At 46.5% G+C, this 24,845-nt stretch overlaps 1 protein-coding gene across 5 annotated transcripts in view; it reads left to right on the forward strand.

Moving 5' to 3' along the window:
- LOC116945259 (uncharacterized) overlaps nucleotides 1-24,845 on the forward strand; it is a 231,226-nt gene that overhangs the window by 98,717 nt on the left and 107,664 nt on the right. For 3 of the 5 annotated variants that reach the window (XM_032959620.2, XM_032959622.2, XM_032959621.2), the window contains exon 1: nucleotides 3,186-4,300. The exons of 1 other annotated variant lie outside the window; for it this stretch is intronic. In XM_032959620.2, the coding sequence (XP_032815511.1) occupies nucleotides 3,706-4,300 (595 nt within the window). In that variant the 5' untranslated portion in view covers nucleotides 3,186-3,705. Of the gene's footprint in view, nucleotides 1-3,185; nucleotides 4,301-21,378; nucleotides 21,980-24,845 lie in introns of those variants that run through there. One more of the 5 variants, XM_032959625.2, reaches the window with a different exon arrangement.

Consider the following 24,845-nt stretch of genomic DNA (forward strand, 5'->3'; position numbering starts at 1 on the left):
ATTCCCACACCGCAGCGTATGTACAGTTAAGGTTTATGACATGGATTCACAATTCGTTCTCTTTGGGTCAGATGGTCACGTGGGTAAAATGTCAATTAAAAAAACTACAATCCACCACTACCACCACTGCCCGATCGAGCCAATCAAATCGCGTTGTCACGTGGGGATATATGCTACATTGATTTGGTTTATCAGCGAACCAGTGTTGAAAAGCAAGCAACAATTTGGCATTGTACATACACGGTCTAACCCAAGTTATGAATCATAATATTGGTCATGAAAGCCCATTATTAAAATTAACCCTCCAACATTACTTTGCCAACTTGCTCACTATACTCCCTATCACGGCTTACTGGGATTCCAGGTGTTTAATGCATATACGACGGCGTTTCAGTTTCTCGATGATATAAAGTGCTGCTAAGCGTGCCCCTTTCGTGATTCGGCCGCTCGTGGTTAAACGAATTCATTTGCTCGAGGGTCACGAGTTTGTTCGGGAATCTATTTATTTATTGTTTACATCGTGGCTGCAGGGATCACTTCAACATTTTTACATACAATGCATACGAATGGGAAAACACCTCGATTATTGGACATGTGATTCGATACATTTACCCCGCGAGAATGAAATCGACGGTGATTCGATGCAACGTTAACCTCCGATTAGCACGGTTGGCTACGTACGGTGCGAAATAAGTTCAACATACGTACACACAAGGCCGTTCGTGCGTGCGTTAGAAGAGATGATGTGGCCAATGCCACACCCAGCTAGCTTGCCTTCATTTCCCACTGCTAATGTTGACACACTGCACCAGGATTTAGTGCTCAAATTCGGTAGGCGTTGCCATGGAGCATCATGGGCAAAAGCAAATATACAAATGCTTCCGGATTAATATAACATCTGAAGGTACAGCAGCATTTGTTCAACAAGTCTGGATCTCGCTGATGAGACGAAGAAGATCGAAGCCTGACCCAGGCTTTGCTCACTTAGACAAATGCTACTTGATAATAGCGCTCTGGAAAGCTCAGAGGCTGATGGACTCACACGCGTTGCATTTATATGTAGAGACACATAATGAAGTTTTGCTAATACAGCATTTGCTTTAACCAGGATTGAGTGCCGTGCAACATAGGCCAGATTTGGGCCATGTTCAAATCCCATTGGCCATTGTCGTGTGTTGTGCGTGATCTATAATTGAACCTTAGGAATAGGGAGAGCGTAGTGCAGAGTACATGTTTACCACACACACACACGCACCTCACCACTGGCTTATATCAATCGATCAAACTTTATTTCTATAGCACTATTCGTGCAAAAAAATGCAATACATAGTGCTTTACAGGCATGAACAATAAAAGTGAAATTGTACGCAAAATTAAATCACGTTGTAACACATTTCTAGCAAACACAATAAAAAAAATAACACATTAAGAAAATCCTCATTAAAATCCAGCTTCAAAAAAGTAAGTTTTTAGATTTATTTTTAAAGTGCTTAATGATGCCGATGATGACACGCACGCACGTGCACAGACAATACTGTGTACGGTCATTGATTTGCTGTTTTGGTGGGACCACGTGTGTGTCTATGTATCATCCATCGAGCCCTTAACGCCAATCAAGGCAGTGGGTGTTTACCAGAGTCAACTCGAGTGTAAGCTGTACATTAAAAAAAAACATTAAATCACAGGGCCGGCTGACAACATAACAATCTGCTGGCTTAAATTTCGATTTAAAGCTTTCGTGACTGCAATGATTCATCTTCTTTGGTTCTTTGGGTAAAGTCACGTAGAATGAGAATAAAATAATAAATTGATAAAATAAAATAACACAATAATATTCTCACGACGTTTCGGCCACAACACAAGTGGCCTTCATCAGCGCTGTCCTACCAGACAGTCTCGTCCCTTCACCTGATGAAGGCCGCTTGTGTTGTGGCCGAAACGTCGTGAGAATATTATTGTGTTATTTTATTTTATCAATTTATTATTTTATTCTCATAATCTGCTGGCTTGCTCACAAAAGGCTCAACTCAGCTACGCAAAAAAAACAAGGATGTTACTCCGGCGTTCCTTCGGCGTTACCGTCTTCTTAAGCCATGCCTTTTAACACTGGGGCGTTAACACCAGCGTGCGCAAAAAGTGTACAGCACTTCGAATTTATTTGTTACGTTCACAATTGAAAACACTCTGAGATTATTTATGCTGTTGATTGATCGATCAAAGATTAAAATAAAGGGGCCGGAATGGGGTGCCAGCGAGCAACTGTTTGGTGGGGTCAATGAAAGTTTGACGTTAGGAAGACACAGCGAAGGGAGAAGAATGTAACTCGTTGTCTCTGGACCCAGATCGGACCAAGCCAGCCAAACCACCTCGCCAGAGCCACGCACTCACTGCCCGAGCAGTCCAAATGCGTGAACTCCCAGGGAGGGGCCCCATCACCAACCCACCACCACCAACCCACCACCACCACCACGCCTTACTCTCGACAGCCCCAAGCTCCGATTCCCCCTCGACCCTCCCTCCCCTGCCCTGCCCTGCCCATAATCCCTCCCCCTCGTCCTCTTACTCCTCCGCCTTCCCTCCCCTCCCCTCCCTCCAGCTCCCCCAGCTGCCCACCCACCCCCACCGCTGACAGAGCCATCCCGCCCGCTCTGCCTCCGCTTGTGCGTTTCGCAGCAGCAGCAGCAGCAGGCGCCGTAACCTCTCCTCTCTCTTCTGTATCCGTGGCGGCGTGGGACAGGGCACCCACGTCGTACAGTGTGCGTTTTAGACATTTCGAAGCTGCGCTGGTCACTTGCCAACCCAGCCTGGAAGCACTCCTCCTCCTCCACCACCACCTCCTCCCCCGTCAAGAACAACGAGAGTTTGCGATTTATTTTTAATAATTTCCGCGCGGCTTGGTTTTCCCCCCCCCTCCCTTCCCCAACCCAACCCACCTAATTCCACTCCGCGGAGCAAGCGCTGTAGACATCACACCTACACGTTTTTGTTTTGTTTTAGCCAGCCTGTTTGTCGCTGTTGCTAACCACCGATCTCTACTGCTGCCCTGCGGACATCACCGGACCGTGCAACGCATTTTTGTCTGCAAGGCGTGAGTAGAACTTGACCGGACTCCCAAAACTTTTTTTGAGAGCTGTGAAAACTTTGGTTCGCGGACTGGGGGGTGGGTGGGTGGTGGGTGGTGGGCGCCGTGCTCAGACTAAACTGTGGTCTGGTGGTGGTAGGTTTCCTTAGGTTTCACGCATTCCTGAGCAATTGCGGAGACATTGCATCGTCAGGCGTGTACAGTCCTGGTTGTCAGCCTGGGCTGTCACAAGCCGTTTGAATGGATCGCAGCAGATGCCACTCCCAGCAGTTTGTTGTCGCTCGTAGTCAGAACTTTTGAGGGTTCGGTGTTTGAATGCAGGCGCCGTTTTGTTTGAAAAGTTGGTTTTGAAAGAGCTGGCGAGGCATTTAAAGCGGTGCTGAAGTTTTCATTGACGAAGTACAAGTTTTAAAGAGGGATTTTTTTTTTATAATAAATAAACTTCCCCGACCAAGAAGCATAAGCGACACAAATTTCACCCACGCTAAATTCCACCGACATTCATTGTTCCCAAAATTCAACATTTTCTACCGAAACAAACGTTGATTTTTTTTTTATTTTGAGAAACCCAGCAATTGCTTTTCGGTTCATTGGCTCCAGCAACTCAAACCATCTCATTCAACATGGCTGCTGGAATGCTCATGCCTTTGGACAAGCTGAGGTCCATCTACGAGGCCCTCTTCCGCGATGGGGTCATGGTGGCCAAGAAGGACCGCCGGCCCGACAGCATCCACCAGGAGCTCGTCGGGGTCACCAACCTCCAGGTGTCGCGCGCCATGGCCTCGCTCAAGTCGCGCGGCTTCGTGCGGGAGACCTTCACTTGGCGCCACCACTACTGGTACCTGTCCAACGAGGGCATCGGTTACCTGCGAGACTACCTGCACCTGCCGCCCGAGATCGTGCCCGTGACGCTACACCGCGTCCGTCAGCCGCTGCCGGCCTCCCTCCCGGGCCGTCGGCCGCAGACCGGGCCGCTGGGCGCTGGACGGGGACGGGGCACGGCCAGAGCCTACGGAGGGGACGACCGCGAGAACTACCGCTCGGGCACGCAGGCCCAAGCGCAGGCAAGGGCCATCCCCGAGGGGAAGGACGGAGGGGCGAGCGTGAGGAAGGTGGAGAGCGCCGGGCTCGGCTCCGCGCAGAGCTTTGAGTTCCGGGGCGGCTACGTACGCCCGAGCCGTGCCAGCCTGCCACCCGCAAAGGCGGTGGAGGACGATGGTAAGTCTTGGCCCGCTGAGGGCCCTAAGCGGAAATTAGATGTGGGGTGTCCCCGCCTTTTCCATTGTTAAACACCTGGCGAGATGGCAGAAGAGATATTAACAAGAGATAGAGATTCTTGGATGAGAGAACTGTAGACGAAAGAGCGATGCATTCATAATTGGTGCGCCCCTATTTTCCATGGATCCCGGAGTCCCTTGAGCTGTGTTGTGGCCCTATGCATTTGCCTTGGTTTGCTTATGCCGAGCCCCACCACTGGTAAGTCTCCTCTGGTGAGACGAACAAGCGAACAGTAACAAATTTTGACTCGGAAATAAAAACACGTTCAACTTCTAACAGATCCCTCTGTGTGGAATAGCTGTGAGTGGTCACTTGAATGAGGGATGCCAGAGCACGTGGTCGCCATGTATCTAATTGAGGCCATAATGACACTTGAAACGGCAGTTTAATTTTAGGCCTCGGCTTTCCAAGAAATTATTGAGATGTGCGTGGATGAGAATAACTAAGTCAATGAAAAATATTTTACTACAAAAAAATAAAATTTAAGAATATCCTATAAACACTCGTTCTGAAAAGTATAGTTTCAGTGTTGCAGATTTTGATTGAAAGCGTCAATTATTTTCTGTAATTGCTCAGTCAACTTGTATATAATAACATGTGGATCATTTTGTTTTAACCAGTGTTGGAAACTTGTAAGATTGTAATCATGATTAAAGGAGGCAGACATGATTCAGACTAATGCACCGGAGCAGTTATAACAAATTTCCACTGGATGTGGTATGTAGGTTTGGCTTTGCAGAATAACACAATACTATCCATTTCATGGAGAGGCCACATCATAAAACAATTAAACTTAAAACTGTTTGTGTAGGGCTTCAAAATGTCTTTGGGACTCCTTTTGGGATCATGTAATCCAATGGGGTCCATTCGCGTTCCCTTCAGGATGCAGGTTTAATTCATTTAAATTCTCCAACAGGGTCAAGTAGAATTGAATGAGTTATTTTGTGTTTTTTTTTACAAGTACAGTACATCAATTAGCACAGATATAAAATGCAATGATGAAAAGTTTTAATTTTACGTGTAGTTTTTTCCTCCGATAATTAGGTCATGTGCACCTATGAAACATTTAGCTTTTTATTGAAAAAAGTAACATTTAGTTAAAAGTAAACAGTCATTGTAGGACATTAGAGATTTGTGCTATTAATGAGAACAGCACTTCTTTACCCCGAACACTGGAAGGAATAGTGGCCAACAGCATTCCTCACAACCAGAAAAGGCACCAGTGGCTCACTTTGGGCTCGAAGTCAACCTACGGAAGGCATTCGCTAGGTTCAGAGGTCAATTGCTGCTAAATGAACAGAGGATGTCCGAATTGTGCAAGATACCTACAGAGACTGAGTGTGGGTTGCCATCTGAGTGCCTGACCACAATCGTGCTGTGGCATGGCACCGCTCTGTAATTTTTCAAGCAGTCACGCAAAACTGATAAGCCAGAAAGTTGGCTTGGCAGTCAATACATTGTGGTTGTATATCTGATGGGTGTGCCAAGTGGGCATGCTAGGTCTTGAAGAGGCAGTTACGTTTCCGAATGCCTCTATAATGTGTGAAATGGTTTGTGCATTTTGGTTTCAGTGTTTCGGAATGGATGAATTAAAGGTAGCCATACTTTACCCCATTTCTAGCGAGCAACACAATGTAATGAATACATTGTATCTACTTACTACTGGATTAATAGAGACATTGTCACATGAAGTCACCCAGCTGTGGATTCAACTGCCAACACCAGGAATTGAGACAGGTGCTTTGGTTTTCGTTATCTCGATATTTGTACACTAAAACATCACTTTTTGGGAAAAGGCATGATTTTTAATTGGTGCACAAATATATAATTATTTACAATTAGTTTTCATTGAAGTTTATTTCAAGACACTTTTGGCCATCAACAGGTGTTATTAAAGACAAATCTGTTGTTCATTAACATTGTACACAGTACATCAAATAATTGCATGTTTAAAAAAATATAATTCTGCTCCAAACATCAACCTCACTTTTTTTCCCTAAAGTCCACCCTCGGATTTGACATTCAGCTCAACTTAGGCCATCCGCCTAGGAGGAGAGGGACGCCGCTTCCACAGAGCACATGGCATTCCAACATGAAAATGCCATCCATGAGTGGTCTGGACAGCACTGCCACCACGCAACCCTTACGCGTGTCACTGCAAATGGGATTCCCTGTCCAGGGGGCCCACGGTGGAAGTCAAGTGAGCCCATGCCTCTTGTAATCGTCTAATGCAGGGATTTGCGATGCTAAGTCCCGTGGGCCAGACAGTAGTCAATCTTTTCCACGTCAGCCAATCCACCGGGCCGTTTGCCCGCAAAGAGGGTCGCGAGTGCATTCCGCGGACCCGTGACAAACACAATATACAATTATAATTTCATAACTGACCTTTATTTTAATCAGATGCAATAAAACACATTTCAGGAGGCTGTATATTATGTGTAGTCGGGGCTTAATTTATCGCTTTATATTTTCCAGAACGCTGCCAGGCTGGCTCGGAGTAGGGATTATCGGCGTAAGGCACTACCACTAGCGTACAAGCGACGCTATCATGAATAACCATATGCGATTGAACCCTATGATCCTTATAATCATAGACACAATCATATATATCGTGAGGACAGAATAAGGCAAGATGGATGAGGCATGCCAAAATAATTCCCGGAACAATATTCTAGTCTGTTCCAGATGAAATTAGGCGCTGCTTGCAGTATGTCCTCCACTAGATTGCATTTAGAAGTGCAACATGAAACTTTCGTGAACTGACGTTGAAAAACGAATCTGAAAAATGCTATGCAGGTTAACCAGTATTTTGGCCCATGGGGCATTCGAAAAAATCCTACATGCTCTGGGCTTGTCGATGGTCTTGCGACGGCCCGCTGCGGTCTGTTTTGTTGGTGCCAACAGGGCTGGTGACAAATGAAACGGAGTCAAGTCCAGGCGCAATATGTGCGAAACAAACATCATGTAAATACAGCTTGTCCTAGCAGCGACCACAATCCTGAGTGCTTTTTTTTTTTGGGTCAGCATCTATCATCGTGGGATATTCGTCACATCTTTAAAAGCCCGCAACACCAGCACGAAAGTCAGATCGTTGTGAACAGGAGAGGTGCTCGGCGTTCTTGTTTTGTCAACTCATCTTTACCAGCATTTGTTAATTGGCGGTCACGAAAAGTAAAATCTAGTTACTTAACACAAGTTGGACAGTGAGTGGAATAAAATAAAATAATGAACAGATTATTGTTTTAACACGCAAGATAGTCGTTGAGCCTAGTTGGAAATACGGAACTGGACAATTCAAATTTCCATGTTAGTTGATCTCACTTTGCTTAATTGTGCTTAGTATTTTGACTAATTGCGTTTTGCAAATAACCAGAGTTTGTATTAAATTTTCTCTGCAATCGGAGGTTTACTTCGGCGACTTCACTATTATAGTGCCCGCTGCACTCAGTCAACTGTGCCAGCAGAATCGTATCTCTGAATTCCTCGTCCATTGGAAGCTTTGAGCCCCAATGAATCCTGGTCAGAGCGAAGTGTACATTGAAAACAAAGTCCTCCTCCCACACGGTGAGCTTATAACTTTGTACGTGCGACTTTTATAATTTTGAAAACATATCTTAGTTATCGTACTTTTTAAAAAAAATGTGACATGATTCATAAAGTTTACATGAGCACAATATTTTTGCTGCTTGTGTTGATTAACTTTACGTATGAATGTTAGCAGAACGAATGTTCCTGAAAGCTTGTGTGATATTTGGATTTGTGCAAATGTATTGTTTTAGTTTTGCCAAATATATATTCCTTTGTAATGGGCTCAGGGATGAGAGGGAGCTCAGAAGATTGGCAGCCTCCGTTTTATGACATACAAGTTCAAATCCCAGCCATCATCATCATCCCACCGTGGTCAGTAAAATAAGAACCATCTGGTGAGGCTGTACCCACGAGGGCCAGACATATATCGAGAGGCTGGATCCTGCCTCAGGACCGGAATTTCCACCGCTGGCTCAGGATGACCAATCGATATGAGCTCCACCAAAAGTTTGTATATGGGTATGTCACTCACAGGCTTGGGTGGCCCAACAACTCTCGCGTTATTTGGTTGCCGGTTATTTTCATCCTGGGATTAGACCCAGTGTTTTATTATACAGCGAGACAGTAGCCTTCTCTTGTGAACGATGTCAGATAAAACCTTGTTTTTTGGTGTTATTCTTAGCAGGTGACCACGCTAATATATGCAACAGTACGGTTGAAACCCTGACCAGTTGCTCTGTAACGAGGCAACTATAGCCATTGAGCTTCCCCGGCCCAATATTTTATATGCAGTACATTTAAAAAAGGCAGATGCACGCAACAGCCAAGTAACAATGCCCCTAAGCGCTGGAAGGAGACGTCCTGGCATCATTATGTATTCCTTGAGTAGTCAACCAGACACTTACAACTGTTACATCAGCTTGCCCTGGTGCAGTGTCGTCTTGACCAAATATGGACAACAGTACCCCTTGGTAAAAAAAAAACCCCAACCCGTTATGTCCAGCGCTGGGGGTATTTATTTAATCTCCGCTAGCCAGTAATTAGTGCTAAGTTTAGTTTGCGAGATTTCAATGGAGTCGGTCGGTCCCTGGCTGCTGCCAATTCCTTTCGCTCTCGTGGCTGCTCGCTCGACTCCGTTGCTCGTATCTCTCGCTGTGGCTGGGGTGGGGTCGATCGCGCTTCTGTGAGCGTGAACCTGCCCGCCTGGCCGTGACAAACGTAAGGCTGCCAACAGCAGCAGCAGCAGCCTTAGAGCGCTCCCGAATTTGCACATCGCTTATACAAGCCAGCGATGGCCTGAGACCACACACCCTTACGCTCAGCTGAACAACACTGTCGCATTGCACGCGATTGTATTTATTGGCTTATGTTTCTGCCTTGGGGTGGGGTGGGAGGGGGTTTCTCTTTGTTATAAATTAATGCATTCTATCGGTTTAAATGTAAGTAATTAATGAGCACGCGCGCGATAATTGTGCCAAAGTTTTGCAAGAGAAGCGCCGTGATTTGTGTGAAATAAGGAATTATGTCCGCTTTTTTTAATTTGTTCGGTAACAAGCGTATCGCTCGAGTATACCCACGACACTTTTTTTTGTTTCTGCAGTATAATGTAATTCGGATGTTGCCACAGTTGCGTAATGGCCATCACACGGGATTTGCAATCCACAGTTTAAGACAATTGGCTGGTTTCTGAAATTGCCCTGCGTCTGCCCACACAGCAGGAGCACAAACGAGTGCAGACGCAGTCTATTGACAGGTCGCTTGTGTGCGGTGGGGTAGAACGTGGGCGCTCCCACCTCTTTGGTATTGTGTGTGAGTGAGTAGGCCCAAAAATACTCGATAGGGCCTCTCCAGACCTCCATCAAGGTCGGTGGTTCGTCACCTTTTACTGCAGCCTTTCTTCGCCTCTTCGGATTCTCAGTCGTAAAAAAAAAATGTATAATGTTAATTAATACATAGGTTTAATGAAACAAGTTAGTTGGACTTACGTGCCCGTACAAAATTTGTGTTTTCGATGATTTGCCTTCTTAATCGTAAAGAAAAAATGTATAATGTTAATTAATACATGGGTTTGATGAAACAAGTTAGTTGGACTTACGTGCCCGTACAAAATGTGTGTTTTCGATGATTTACCTTCTAAAAATGTCTGGCAAGTCTTACACCCCCAGAAATGGCATTTCGCAGCCTCAGGGGGTGGCGTGCACCCCAGGTGAAGAAGAACCACTGATCTGGGTGGAGGCCTTTCCCCTAGGTGTGGCGTGAGCAATAAATTTCAGGGCTGCCACATTTACCATTTACCTTGAACAAAAAAAAACTCGTTCGTCCATTGGCTTTTAAATGTCGTGCAGCGATCCATTGATTTACGTGTGCACTCTTCAATCCCTTCACGCATTAAATCAGTCGTGTATTCTGTCACTTATGAATTTGATTATTCATACTGTACATTCAGTCATGTGTGTTAAGTCATTCATTCTTAAAAAAAAATCCATAGATGACACAATGCAACTTTTAATCCTTGCAGAACATGCTGCTCTGTCGTGATAATGAAACTCACGATACCATGCCCGTCATTGCACGGTGTACGTGGGACAATACTACACGCCAACAACGCTTATGAGACAAATGATGGACCTTTGCTGTGATGGGCAGTCAGCCAAAAACATCGCTATCTTCCCTTGCTCTATGACAATTTGGAGTTGATGGGTATTTTCCACGGCGAAGCAGCCACAGGTGCTGGCTGCACTGGGGCTCCCGGAGGCCTATGGCAGCAGCACAACTTGATGACTGCACCGTGCTGATGAGTCATAACGCGAACGAAACCGGGTCTCTGCAGTTGCCTGTTGGGATGGCCACATTTTCTCAACTCTCTCCGAGTTGGGGATCTAAATTGCAAAAATTAAAAAAAAATCGCCACACATTCAATTTGTTTGAGCTGGTCGTCTGTTTAAGGCCGATAGCTTTTTTAAAAAATATATAAATGCAATGCTGTAACGCCTCTGTGTCTTTTTAAAGTCTGCTTCAGACACCATTCACGTGCGCGCAGCAGGTGGATAGAATCACGGGGGCGTGGCTGTCACTGTGACTGCGCACTTTCAATGCCGGATCGGAGCGACGCGATTGGTTCCGATGTGTACCACATGCGCTTCGTCGACCAATCGCTCGGCTCTTGGCTGACCACACCCTCCCTGCTTCTACCCAGAGCTGCCCTGCATTGAAAATGGCTGGGCTGTGCAAGTGTTGCTAAAATTAAAGTCAACCTTCCTATGCCTATATATTATTATATATATTTTTTGCAAGCCACACTGTATGCTTGAAAGCAGCTGCGTGAGCTGCGTATAATGGGAGTGAAAGTGGATAGGAGTCGATGTCTAAAAAGAGCAGGGCGAGTTATAAGGCTGCAGTCAAAACGTATGTCGAAAAAAAGTGAAATTAAAAGTATGCGCTCAGTCCTTATGCAAAGGTCATATGATCCAGTTGTATCCGATACTTTTTTATGTGTAATATTCACGTCGAAATGAATAATTCACATTTACTGCAGTCATTGGTTGATGGATATATGAAGCTGGACTTTAGTAAAGTATGAACATTTGCAGTTTGACATATACAGTATTTTAGTTGACCCGTTTAGAATACAAATAATTTGACTTATTTTGTAGCCAAAGGAAAATACCTATTTAATACACTGACATATGAGCTTCTTAGGTTCGCGTTTCCTCGGCTTCATTTGTTTGAGCAAGGCAACCTTGTGGTTTTGAGCTTCAATGATTCATCAGCAAGAGGAAGTTTGTGGCATATAATCACTTCCCTGGTGGGCCACTCCTAGTCCGAGTAATGTATTGGAATCTATCGATTCCACTACATTATCATCTCAGGGGGTGAAGCAATCGGTCGGGTGGGGCCCCGATATTGTATTTGTCTCGCACGGTCGCACCACTCATTGGGTACTGGATTTCGGACTTGATTCCAAGTTCCGCTCAAAATGGCAAAACGTGAATTATTTCACTAACCTGAAAGCACTGACATAGCCAATTAGAAAGAGGGATAGATGTGATGTCGTTCACTTGTGAGACCTTCACGTGCGAAGGCCAGAGAGCAATGAATGCATTCATGAAACAGGATTTCTACACAAATCTGGCTGTCGCCTGATGATGCCGGTTTTAATTACTGGCGAAACGTCGTACTCGGATTGTAAATGTTGTGGATTTACTCTCCCACGCACCGGTGGGCTGTACTAGTAACGAATTGGCCACGTTCTGTTTACGTGATAAACCTTACTAATTAGCTGTGTCGGGTGGTGGCAGGTTTAACGGCACACATTTACGCGATCTAGAAAAAAAAACACCTGTATTACGGGTTAATTATTTGGTTCAACTAACAGCACTGACGTGGCTTTTAGTGAACGAGCACGCACCCCGTTCGAACGGAGTGTGCCACCTTATTCTACATTCACCCTATTCGCCCCCAACCCGGAAGAAAGGTTCTGCTCGTCTTACCTGGTTGCACTTTGACGAAAACGTAGAAACAAACGTGCAATGCAACACTTTCGGACGCCTAAACGTTACCGCTATAATTGAATTCATATAAAACGTGCAAAGTAAATGCAATTTAAAACGGCGTTTTAAATAAGCTTGTTGTTCTTTTACACTTTTGCTGAAAACATATCTCATGGTGGTTGTCAAGAGGGTCCCAACTCGTAGCTTTGGCCACCGGACGGGGCCAAGGCACCCCCAGCTCCAGCTACGTCACTGCTTTGCCCCTTTCGTTGATCAATGAACGTCCACAAGTCATGGGCCCGATTTGATTTCTGGTAAATGCAGTGGCTCTAGTGACTACGGGCTATGCACGAATCAATTGCGTGCGGCGTATAAACGGAGACAATTACATGCATGTGTTCTTGAGTAGCCATGGGCTATTCATGTCTTTGAGTACAGTAACCTATTACAGATTATCAGTTAGATCGATTAATCGGAGAACACTAAAATAGTTGGGGGTGGGGGGGAGCTCACCTCTTCCCACCATCTGTGCTGCTGGATGGGAGGTGGTGGGTGGGTCTACCATTATCATTGGCCAGCTCGCCCTGGGCGTGGCTTTTAGGGGGTTTCCTGCCTTCGGTGGGAAGGATGTCAGGCAGGCACCATCTTTGAAAGAGGCCCAAATAATCCACCACAAAAGAATTGTCTATTTAAAAAAAAAACGTTGTCTATGAATAATCGCCTCGGCTCCAATCGTGAGCATGCACATCGATTTCAGTTGACGAATCAACGCACCAAAATTGCACGGCTAATAATTCATACGCCACATTTCAGGTTTCATGGAGATTATTGTGTGAACATGCTCTCGTGAAACTGCTCATGAGGACAACTTGTGCATAAACAGGCCTGACAACATGGCAAAGCAGGAAGTCGTATAGAGCTCGCAAGTGATGTGACATGCGTCACAGAGGGCAGGTTGAAAAACCGTGTTGAGTCGGCAACCATGAATAAATAATGATAAACAATGGCATTCCTTGTTAATTGTAGGTGGTCCGGAGGCGATGTCCTCCCTCTGGGGATAAAGGTTGCATGCTTAATCAGATATATCTCCACGCGGCTGATACTGCACTGATAATAACTTTATCCCCCCCCCCCTCGTGCCCCGAGTGTTGATAATGAGCTGACATTGCCCTTCTCCAACGAGACTCACGGCTTCCTGGCACACATATAGATCGTTGTTTTCCCAGGTCGCAAGATAACATCACTGTCCTATGGTTTTGTGGCCAAAATAGACGATGGTGCTTTTTTGCATGATGTCTTTACGTCCCCCCCTTCCGTTGGGAGAACAAGAGGTCCTTGTATGTCCTTTGAACAAAAAGCTAAACGACTGTGGCATGCGCCACCATCGAAGTGAGTCCCTGTTGGATTGTATTGACTTGCTATGATTTTGTTACTTCCCCTTAATGGAAAATTGTCATTCTTGCCAAATATAAATCCTATTTTTTGGTGTTGTTATCAACGTGGTCTCATTTCGAATTTAAATAATATATTTATATACAAAACATAAAAAAATTGTACCTTTACTGTAGTCTTCTTTTGAAATATAATATTTTTACAAATGTATGGGGTATTATAAGTATGGATGCGTGGTAGTTGTGGATCTCATTAATTGTGATGTAGTCATCCATCAAAGAAATGCAAGACACATTTGTAAATTTGGAGTTGAGCTAAATGGGACATTGTGTACAGTCAAAATTTTACAGGATGCAAGGTCTGACCTCTGACGTCCATGAGCTTTATAAGACAGTCCTTTGAGGTCTTTATTGTTGAGACATCAGCGAGGGCTTCACAGTCAATGCCATGTGGCCTGAAAGTGTATGAGTCATTAGGGTAGCTGCCCCCTCCCCTAATCTTTGTACAGGGTTGTGCACAAACCATATGCCATGCTCCCTAAAGTAATAGCCTCTGTGGGCCCTCTTGTAAACCCTATATGGGCCACCATAAACACTTGCCTGCAGCCTCAACATTGTTTTCCACAGACCTGGGCATTGTCCCATGACTTCAACGCTTAAGATGGTTTCTCCTTGGGCAGAGCATTAATGGCTGTTATGAAAATTACAATAGATGTTCGTTGGGTTATATTTGGCCAGGTAGATCAGCGCGATCGAGCGAGCGGCTCAAAATCAGAAGATTGCGAGTTCAAATCCTGGTTGAGGGGTAGGGGTGGAGGGGATGACTGAGCCCATCATCCCTTCAGGGTCGATAATATCAGTACCATTTCAGGTGGGCGGGGGGGGGGGTGTCAACAGCGGTTGCCCTATGGATAGACTTGCCCCCATCATAGGAATGTGGAATTTCCTCCACTGGCGCTGGGCTGTAAACACTTATATGATTACGTTATCTCTATGTTCCCATAATGATTGGCGGAGCGTTATGACCTGGAACGGCCCTGCTTCACATCCCCACGCTCCGTGAGCTGCGGGTGGCTCCGTAGGCTCAGCGCTCCCAACTCCATCCACTCCAGCCCCTCCTATCCTTCTCTGGCCAGGGGGAGGAGATTATTGAGGTTCAAACTAAATTAACCTAGGCAACGCTAAGCTGAAGTTAAACATTTATGTAACTCTCTGCTACATTTCACCCCCCCCCACCCTCCAAAAAAAAACGAAATCCGATTGTCCCGTTAAACTAAACGAGTGTGACGTCGCCGGCGATGTCGTGACGTCGCCGGCGATGTCGTGACGTCGCCGGCGATGTCGTGACGTCGCCGGCGATGTCGTGACGTCGCCGGCGATGTCGTGACGTCGCCGGCGATGTCGTGACGTCGCCGGCGATGTCGTGACGTCGCCGGCGATGTCGTGACGTCGCCGGCGATGTCGTGACGTCGCCGGCGATGTCGTGACGTCGCCGGCGATGTCGTGACGTCGCCGGCGATGTCGTGACGTCGCCGGCGATGTCGTGACGTCGCCGGCGATGTCGTGACGTCGTCGGTCGAGGGCGTGTCGCGTGCCAGTCATGAGCGCGTCATGCTAGACTCGCAACACGTCGTTCACAGCTTTGATGATGTGTCCGGTATTCGTGGCGTTACGGACGATGGGCTGCAGTTGAATTCGATTCCATATAGCCCTGAACGACGACTGGCCCGACGTTAGTTTACACACCAACTTATCCTTGCCGGCGAGAGCGTAAATACCACGGAAAGTTTTTGTTTTGTGTTACGCTGTACGTGTTTTGTACAATGCACCTTGGAAACGCGCACACACATGCTGCGTTGCCACGAGTTACAGTGCGCACTTGATTGAATCTCCTAGCCCCAACTTTACCGCCACCCGAGTGAGCAGTTTATCTCCATATATATAAAAAAGGCAAAGTTGTGATTATGTGTGTCTGTTCAAAATGTTTAGCGTACTTCCCGACATGCAACAAACTTGAAATTTGCCATGTGGGTACTTTCCAGACTGTACACCATGCAACAATTATAAAAATACACTTTTTGGGGGGGGGGGAGCTCAATAATGCATATTTATTTTGCACGGCAAGTGAGCTGTGACGTCAAATCTGTCACGTGACCCGCGCACGTGGAAGCGTAACGCATTGTAGTGTAGTGGTTAGCGCTACGCCGCGCTACGAACCTGGCAACTCGAGTTCGATTCCCGCTCACGGCCACCACCGGTGACGATTATTTTAACCGTTCCTGGGCCCCCCCCTAGGTCGACTCAGCCTAAAACGAGTAACTGGTGTGGTGTGTGAACATCGCCACTGGGGGGACAAAGGTGGTCGGGCGTGGTGAATCCAAGTCCTGGGCGAAGCCGGGTAGTTAAAGCCCGTTCGAAATATTTCGTTAACTTTGTGCGGTCAGAACCGTAAATAGGGGCGGCACGCGTTCGTTGACGCACTTCGCCGTCTGCATTGTTCATAGCTTCGTGTCCTGCCCGCTGCAGCTCCATCACGTGCATGACAGATGCCCAGGGCCATCCTGTCCAGTTTCTAAACATGTCGCTGGCTTCTTGTGTAGTACCCCAAACAGGGGGACTGCAGCAATCAGGCGGTTTTTTCATTCGTTTTGTTTCCCCTGCATTTGTGTGCCTGGAGTTGGAGACACACAGACAGAGAGAGAGAAAGAGAGAGCTATATAAAAAAAACGAGTTTACATTTTTGCAATTACGGTATCAGACAACAAAAAAATGGTCTTGGGTAAAAGATGCGTTGTTGTCGAAGTGATGCCGGTGTACGATGACGGTGGACTCACGAGGCGACATGGGGAGGCACCACCCAAGTGGAGGTGAAACACTGGAAGCTCCGCGTGGCACGTGGTCGGGATGCGGATCGTTTGTTGCATGACGCCGTAGAGCAGTGGCATCGAGGCGGAGACATTGACCGTGATGACGTTTTTTTTTTTGGAAACTGCAATTGCTGCCCGAGACTTCCAAATGTGTCTGCGTTACAACGGTGGACTCTTTTATTTCAATTGAGGCTCAAAAGCACCTTGCCAATGCTAGGGGGTGCTTCACGCTTGGCTGCTCATTCACCCTATAAATCCTTTTGAGAGAGAGAGAGAGAGAAAAAAAGGCATGAAAATAACTGCCTCCATTCTTCCACCAAATGTTTAACCAGAATGTTTTTTTTTAGGTTGGGGGGGGGTTAAGGCAACATTACACAGTCGTTGCCTGTTGACCCTAGATAATCCTCCATTCCAAGCGCCCACTCTCCGGTTATTTTATATGTTTTCTTCCCTTTTTTCATAATTTGTATTATTTACACGCTTTTATTTAGCTCACTCTGTCTGTTGCATCCTCAACTCTGTCTGTTGTTGTCGTACCCTCAAATCTTGTAACTAAATTTTAACCCATTTCTCAATGTTGTGTCGACTGCAAACTTGGTATACCTATGTCATACTGATGACAATACTATATTCTATAATTAAAAATAAAATATATATATATATTTTTAAGAAATCTTTTTTATATCTTATATTTCGGCTTGGGTCTAATTGTCCACGCTCAACTGACGTTGGCTGTGAATCAACACGGCCCCCTTACGTTATGGCAAGCCTCGGGGCCACTTTCTGGAGTCGTGGAGTTCTGCCATTGCTAGTACGGTACATTTCATTAAAGCGTGGTTTTAAAAACGTATTTCTAAATATTACTTATTCATTTGTTTTGTCTGATGTGTTATGTCTGTCACGGAAACGGTGTTTTTCGTTATGAAAACCGACTTAAGAGCTTCTTAGCTCGCAGCGCACTTTAAAATAAATTCAATTATGCACACCGCATGCAGTTCGGTTGATGTTATTTTCATCCAAAGATTGGAACATTTTTTTCTTGCCACATTTGCCTTGAAATATTTTCAGCTCAAGCATCCGTCATGAGCATCATCATCATCAATCATCATCGACTACGTCGATGTATGCCTCCCCGTGCCGTTCCATCACTGCAGCCGTTTGCCAATTGCGAGTGTGCAATACCTGTCGACGAGAGTACGTCATTTGCATGAGGCGTTATTGCTGTGTGTTTTTTAGGATACATTCGTACGTGCGTCTGCGCCGCCTTACCTCTTCGCTGAAAATCCTGATAGACCAGTTGTGCTTGTTCACGCCTCCTTGAGTTGTCTGTGGTGTTGCCGCAACCTCGTCAACATGAGCGCAAGGTGGAGATTGTTCTTTTTTTTTCTGTGTATGGTTTCATTTAAATGTTATCGTGGCATCTTTGACATTTTTAATGAAATGCACATCATTTTTTCCAGAAGTCATATACCCTCACGGCTGCCTTCATCTTGCTCCTGTCCTCCTGAATTCCGGAATCTGCGCTTGGAATGGCAACGAGCGTATTCTCCCGGGTAGTAATCGAAGTATTTAAATTGAATGAACTATCGTCTCTCCACTTTCCAGAGCCTTGGTCATTAAGGCAACGACCCTGCATGTTCTAACCTGCAGATTTCTTACGAATGAAAAATCGGTGAGTTGAACTATCCCCGTGAAAGAGACGCTGATTATTTTAGTTGAGAGTTACGCTGCCACGGCACGAGGGAAGCTTAGTCCTTGCAGTGCAACGGCTCAACTGATGATGATTGCCGGCGAAACGACGTACTCAAATTGTCAATATTGTGGGTTTACTCTCCAACACACAACGAGTGGCGTGCTGAACTAGTGACTGATTGGCACGTTTTGTTTACGTGACAAACCTTATTAATTGGCTGTGTCGGGTGGTGCCCGGTTTAACGACAAATTTACAAGGTCTAACCCCAAAAAAAAACCTCGATTAGGGATAATATTGATCGCGAACCTTCTTGCATTCGAAGGCGAACGACTCGAGAGATATATATATTCTCCCGCTCATTGAGGAAAACGCAACACCGCTCGACCTTTCCGCTCTTTCAGCTGGGCCCTCGGTAATCACGCAGCCCGATATCGGATCAAAATTACCTCCTCCACTCCGTCCCCTCGTTTAAGCGTTAGATGTTGCTGAGCGTGCGTACCCGTGTGGGTACGCGCCACCCATCATCGTCGTGGGCTAACGCTCGCACAAAGGGTGGGGTAGTAGAGAAGGCTTGCCAGCTCCAAGAGGTTTCCGTCCTGCAGCTTGTGCTTGCTGTGGCGTAGAGTTACGGAGACGCACTTGCCCCCCCAGGACCCTTGAAGGAGGGATTTTGCCGGAGTTGTGGCCGAGTTTAATGGACAGACTCCCCCTGTAAGGTGTCCATGTAGCTGCCTTTTTAACATCCCGAGGACAAGAATTGCAAGAGGTGAGAAAGCCGTTGCAGCAGCGACGTTTTGGAACAACAACAACAACCTTGTAGCCTCCCCTAACATCGTAAATCTTCCTGACAAAAATATCCCGAAGCGGAAGATTAGTGCTGGATGCAGCCATATTTGCAAATTTGACTTTTAACCTCTGATCCTTACCTGTGTGTCGGTAAAATCTTGACTTAAAGCTTTCAACAAAAAATATTTGTTGTTGTTATTTTCTTTGAACCTATCTCCGTGACTTCACCGAAAGACCCAAAGAATATGCGTGTCGGTAGTTCAATGTTAATGTGCCATTTCATTGAGGGACTACTGCAGTGTGGTGTTATCTTGGTGTAGTCCGGGACTGCTTTGTTTCTTTTTGCTGCCTTGCTCAAGCTTGATAAATGGGACTCAACAATATATTTATTCACATTTAGTCACCAGCTCAACTTTTCCTCTACTTTGCACTCCTATCGTTATTTTTTCTTCTCTCTCTCTCTCTCTATTACTTGCCGATGAAACGTTGCTGGCTCTCGACCCCTATCCGCTGGGACATCTTCGGACAAAAAAAAAAGCTTCTTCATAGCTCATTGCATTTCCACCCCCTTCAGCAGTCTTAAATACTGATTCTATCTTTGCGTGGAGGAGTGGGCGGCTCGCAGGACATGCCGGCTACGCTGCAATGCGGCAACGGGACCGTCCGGTGGCGAGATAGCAAATACGGCGCAGCCCGTGAAAAAGCGGTAATTGGACAAAAGCCCGGTGCAAATTAATTATGCATTGGGAAGTTACTACTTGTGCTTTAAGGCGGGTGTAGGGTTTGCTTTGAAGGATCCGTAAAATATTAGTTATGCTGTCCTTACGCACAGCTTCGACACAAAGTAATGTCCAGTGGCTTGACGAGATGATGGTATTGGGTATTTTTTGTGTAAATGTACGCAAGAAATGTAACCTTTTGTCTAAATGTCCTATGAGCTTATACAGTAGATGTCTATTCTGTACGCCTTCAATATACTTCTCGCACGTTTCTCTTTCGAGTATTTTATTTACATCGAAGGTAAGCGGTGCGTTTCGTGCGTGATTCGGTGAGAGCCTTTTGCGCTTCCGAAGGGAGTTTCGTCGTCACATTTAGGTTGCGTGTGTGTTCATGCATTTGGTCTCATTCACAGTTTTCTGTGGAGTGGCTTTGTCCTGAGCAGCCATGACCAACCAGAACCCCGGGGGGGGGGGTCAAATCGAGAGTCCGTTTACATTTGTCAAGTTGATTGGCGGGTTTTTTTTTGTGTTGTTGCTGCTGCTGCAGATGTTTTCTGTGGACACTGGTGGGCAGGACGATTGATATCAGGTGTTGCGTTGTTTGTTTGTGGTCGAGCGATGTGCCGCTCTCAAATGGTGGGTCGTTCAGCGTTGTCTCTGCTTTTCTGGAGGGAGAACACCGTGGGCTTATGGGTGCATTCCAGAGTAGAATAAGTGCTGGGGAAGTGCATAATATTGGTATTTGAGGTCGGTCACATCTTGAGTGGGTTGTCATTAAGATGACGACATTTTTGGCCAAGTCTGCGGTCTTACACAATGATTATGAGGTAAAGTAAAATAAGTATACCTGCCAGAAGATAACTCGTCGTATGCCGAAACAATTATCCCATTTTATTTGACAGTACCTTAGCCTGTTACTAAGGTTACTCTGTTTAACCTTTACACATGCAAGCAAGCTTCGTATGCCTTTCATGAGGGGGGATGGAAATAAATAAATATTGCCGAGTAAATGCCATGACCCTTACCGTCAATGTTTGGTCAGCAAAAAACGAGTATTCGAAAATTCCACAGTTTAAAGCTTGGTATCACTTGAAGAGGTTTTGTGGCTTTTTGCCATGAGAATACTGACATGCCCTCTGCAGAGAAGAGTATGACATCTTGATGGTTTGCACATGTCCCGATGATGGACCTAAGATTGCTAACACATTCCTTCCGATAGTGCATATACAGAATTATTATTTTTGGTAATTTATTAATTTATTTTGGTCCTTCATTACACCGTTTTTTACTGTATGTACGACTTTCAGCAGTTGGCCTGGGTGGTAGTGTAATTCCATCTTCAAATGGCTACGTTAGAACATTAGGGTGGAGTATAGCCATGGGGTTGGGAAGGGAGGTAGGGGAGGGAAGGGTGTGTGGGAGAGAGATGTGGGGAGGGAGGTAGGGGAGGGAAGGGTGTGTGGGGAGGGAGATGTGGGGAGGGAGATGTAGGGAGGGAGATGTGGGGAGGGAGCCAACACAAAAAATGAAAAAAAGTCCACAAGAAAACCATGGGTGTGGCAGCTGTCGATCCATTTAATTATTTTTTAAACTTCCTGTTCGAATACTGCATAACCACAACAAGCTGCTCTCGGTCAGATCAGCAGAGGCACCGGTGCCTCTGTGCATCATCATTCATTATGTGTATATGAAGGACATCATTCTTGTATTTATTTTGCGGAATCTATCCGTTTTGTAACAAACAAATATTTTTAATAGTCAACTAATAGAAAAAAACTACTTTGTTTTTCAAACAAATATAGAGACATTTTACAGATACTGCCAGAGCTTGCCGGGGAGGAGCTATTAAATCAGCAGCAAAAGCAGGAGCCAAGAGGAGTCACGACTCCCACCCCACGTAGAAGCCATCGCTTCCTCCCTCTTGCCTTCCAAAACGAGCCGGCCCCTCCTACCGCCACATACCTCGAGGCTTTTACCACCACGGCCTCCTCCCCCCCCCCCCCACCTCTTGAGCTCGCTTTGCAAGAATGGTTCTCCTGCGCGGCGAGGGCACCTACACCGTCTCGGCGGTGGTGCTGGCCAGCCACGTCGTCACCATCGTGCTGCTGTGGCGCTTCCTGAAGAGGCACAGGCAGAAGGTCGAGGGTGAGTTATCCGGAGCTTGGTCTTGTCGGCGTCGCTCTCGTTATTAAAAGGGGCCCGGCCGGCTGGCCGGTTGCCTGGAGTGGTTCCCCACGCGCCGCTGCGGCGGAGTTGTTGGCGTTTTAGTTTTTTTGGGTGCGCGTCTCCGTCCGCGAGCAAACGGAGTGGCTTTCCCCTCCCTGGATGGGGTGACCTTAAACCGAGAGCGGCGCCCCGCACTGCTGCGATTGCTCGGTTGTGGGATGCGGCGATGTCCAATGAGCTTTGCTGGGCGGGGAGAGGGGTGCTCTCAAACTACGCCTTCCTCGCTCGGATACCGCCCACTCGATGTGCCTCTGCACGGTTTTAACCCTTTTCTTGGCTCTCCACGGTTTGACCCCTCGTGGCTCTCCATGGTTTAATCCTCTTGGTTCTGCACGGTTTGACCCCTTGTGGCTCTGCACAGTTTGACCCCTCTTGGCTCTGCACGGTTTGACCCCTCCTGGCTCTGCACGGTTTGACCCCTCTTGGCTCTGCACGGTTTAACCCTCTTGGCTCTGCACGGTTTAACCCCTCTTGGCTCTGCACGGTTTGACCCCTCTTGGCTCTGCACGGTTTAACCCCTCTTGGCTCTGCACGGTTTGACCCCTTGTGGCTCTGCACGGTTTAACCCCTCTTGGCTCTGCACGGTTTGACCCCTTGTGGCTCTGCACAGTTTGACCCCTCTTGGCTCTGCACGGTTTGACCCCTCGTGGCTCTGCACGGTTTGACCCCTCGTGGCTCTGCACGGTTTGACCCCTCGAGGCTCTGCACGGTTTGACCCCTCTTGGCTCTGCACGGTTTGACCCTTCTTGGCTCTGCACGGTTTGACCCCTCTTGGCTCTGCACGATTTGACCCTTCGTGGCTCTGCACGGTGTGACCCCTATTGGCTCTGCACGGTTTGACCCCTCTTGGCTCTGCACGGTTTGACCCCTCGAGGCTCTGCACGGTTTAACCCTCTCTCGAGGAAGCAGCGACGGTTAGCAGTGCTGGTCGCAGGCAGTGCAGAACATCCAAAATTTTCAAAAAACCAAAACAAACTTTGGCGGTGCCGTTGTGCAGAGTCAATTTTGCACAGTTTTTCGTTTTTGTTTCCTTGAACAGGAATCCGCAGTCATGACAGAGGGCAGATAAACGCACACGCAGGGCGAGTATATCCAGGAGTTGATTTTGCACAGCTAATCGATGGGCAGGTGGCCACAGGATGGGAATTCCAGACCGTGGTGACGAGTGCAGGAGCGCAGACAATGTGACTGCCCTCCGTTGTTAACAATCACCACTTTGCAGCTGGTACATAGGTACTCGGCTAATATTCTGAGCAATAGGTATCTACATCGGTGCAGAAAGAGTAAAGTGATTTTCTAAATTGCCCGATTTTTGTCCACTTTTGAGAAGAAAGGTTAACATGTTGAGGAAGAGGAGGCTTTTTGAGTCAGTGAGTTGAACTGTTTTCCCAATGCAGTAAAGAAAATCCAAAGCATTGTGTGAAATTAAGTCAGATCTCGCAAAGTACAGTGATATAACTAAACTAAATAAGTAAAACAAAATCTATATTTTTAGACTTCCTATATGTACACAACTATAGCTTACACATTTTATAATTGAATTTTTTGTTAGATTTGCCCAGTAATGTAATGGAACTTGCACGAACAGTCACATCCACAACCTTTCACCTTGGTCTAACTCGAGGTACACATATAACGCCACCACACCTCGGATGATTCGAATGTCGTAGAGGTATTTATTGCTCCTGTTCCAATTCTAGATTTGAAGCTTTCGTGACTGCAAAGGATCGAATAGAACCAAAGAGTATGGATCCTGTTCCAATGTTTGGAGTATTGGTGTGCCACGTTCTGGCTTACGTTTTGTGGGTTTCAGCTACTGATGTCTTTGCTTTTATAATGCAGTGTGGGCGAAATTAAACACCCCCACACATGTGCTGCTGGGCCTGCCAGTGTAACTGAACAGGTGTTAGCCACATTACCTGCACAGTGAATTCGGTCCGAATCGGGTAACCCAATCCCCTTTTGCACACAGCCTTTCTTAATCGAAATGTAGCTGCCCATACTATCCACAGGTATTGCTGGGGCCGTGGTGGCTATGCGCGCGGCCTGTAATCCAGCACTGTGTCGACGAGGTGTTGGTGGATCTCATTCTTAATTCGAGACTCCGTTCGCGTGATCGTTCAGGAGGTGCCGTACCCCGGCTTACCAGGAGAAGGCGGTGCTCCAAAGTGTGCACGTATCATCTATTCCTTATGTATCGGATCGAGGGTTGCCCCTCTCGCACCTGTGGGTTTTCCCCAGGTGCTCTGGTTTCCTCCAGCATGTATAAATGCTCGTAAATTGGCTGAAAACATCTTCCTATATAGAGGACTGCAGATCTCGGATAATTCTTGGTAGCACTGGCTCACCACCCCTGCCTGCTGCGTTCCAGCTTTTTGTGGTTCCTTAGCTATTGTGGGATGCAGTTTGCATGATCAACGACGCTATATAAACCAAACAATAAGATGCCATATAGGGTGTAGTGTACAGCCCTTTGTTAATCCACTGCTCCATGAAGGCTACCTCACGGCCATGGCGGTTGTTTGACCACATTTCACCGTGTTGGGCAATGCCGATTTGGCGAAGGGTGAGGGAACAGAATTTATCTTGCCACTAATGTTAGCCGTGGCCAGGTATTGAACTTCGGGAGTCAGGTTCACTGTGTATTGAACTACCACAGAGCCCCCCTCGCTCCACGCATAGTATACAGTACAAGACGTAATATGAAATTGGGCATAAAGTTTTGAACGCGAAAGCAATGTGATATAAAACAAATAAACGATATTTATGCAGCTGGGTGTTGAAC

This window comes from Petromyzon marinus, chromosome 23 (genome assembly GCF_048934315.1).
Source record: "Petromyzon marinus isolate PM22_M1 ecotype Great Lakes invasive population chromosome 23, UKy_Petmar_22M1.pri1.0, whole genome shotgun sequence".
In the NCBI taxonomy this organism is placed as follows: domain Eukaryota; kingdom Metazoa; phylum Chordata; class Hyperoartia; order Petromyzontiformes; family Petromyzontidae; genus Petromyzon; species Petromyzon marinus.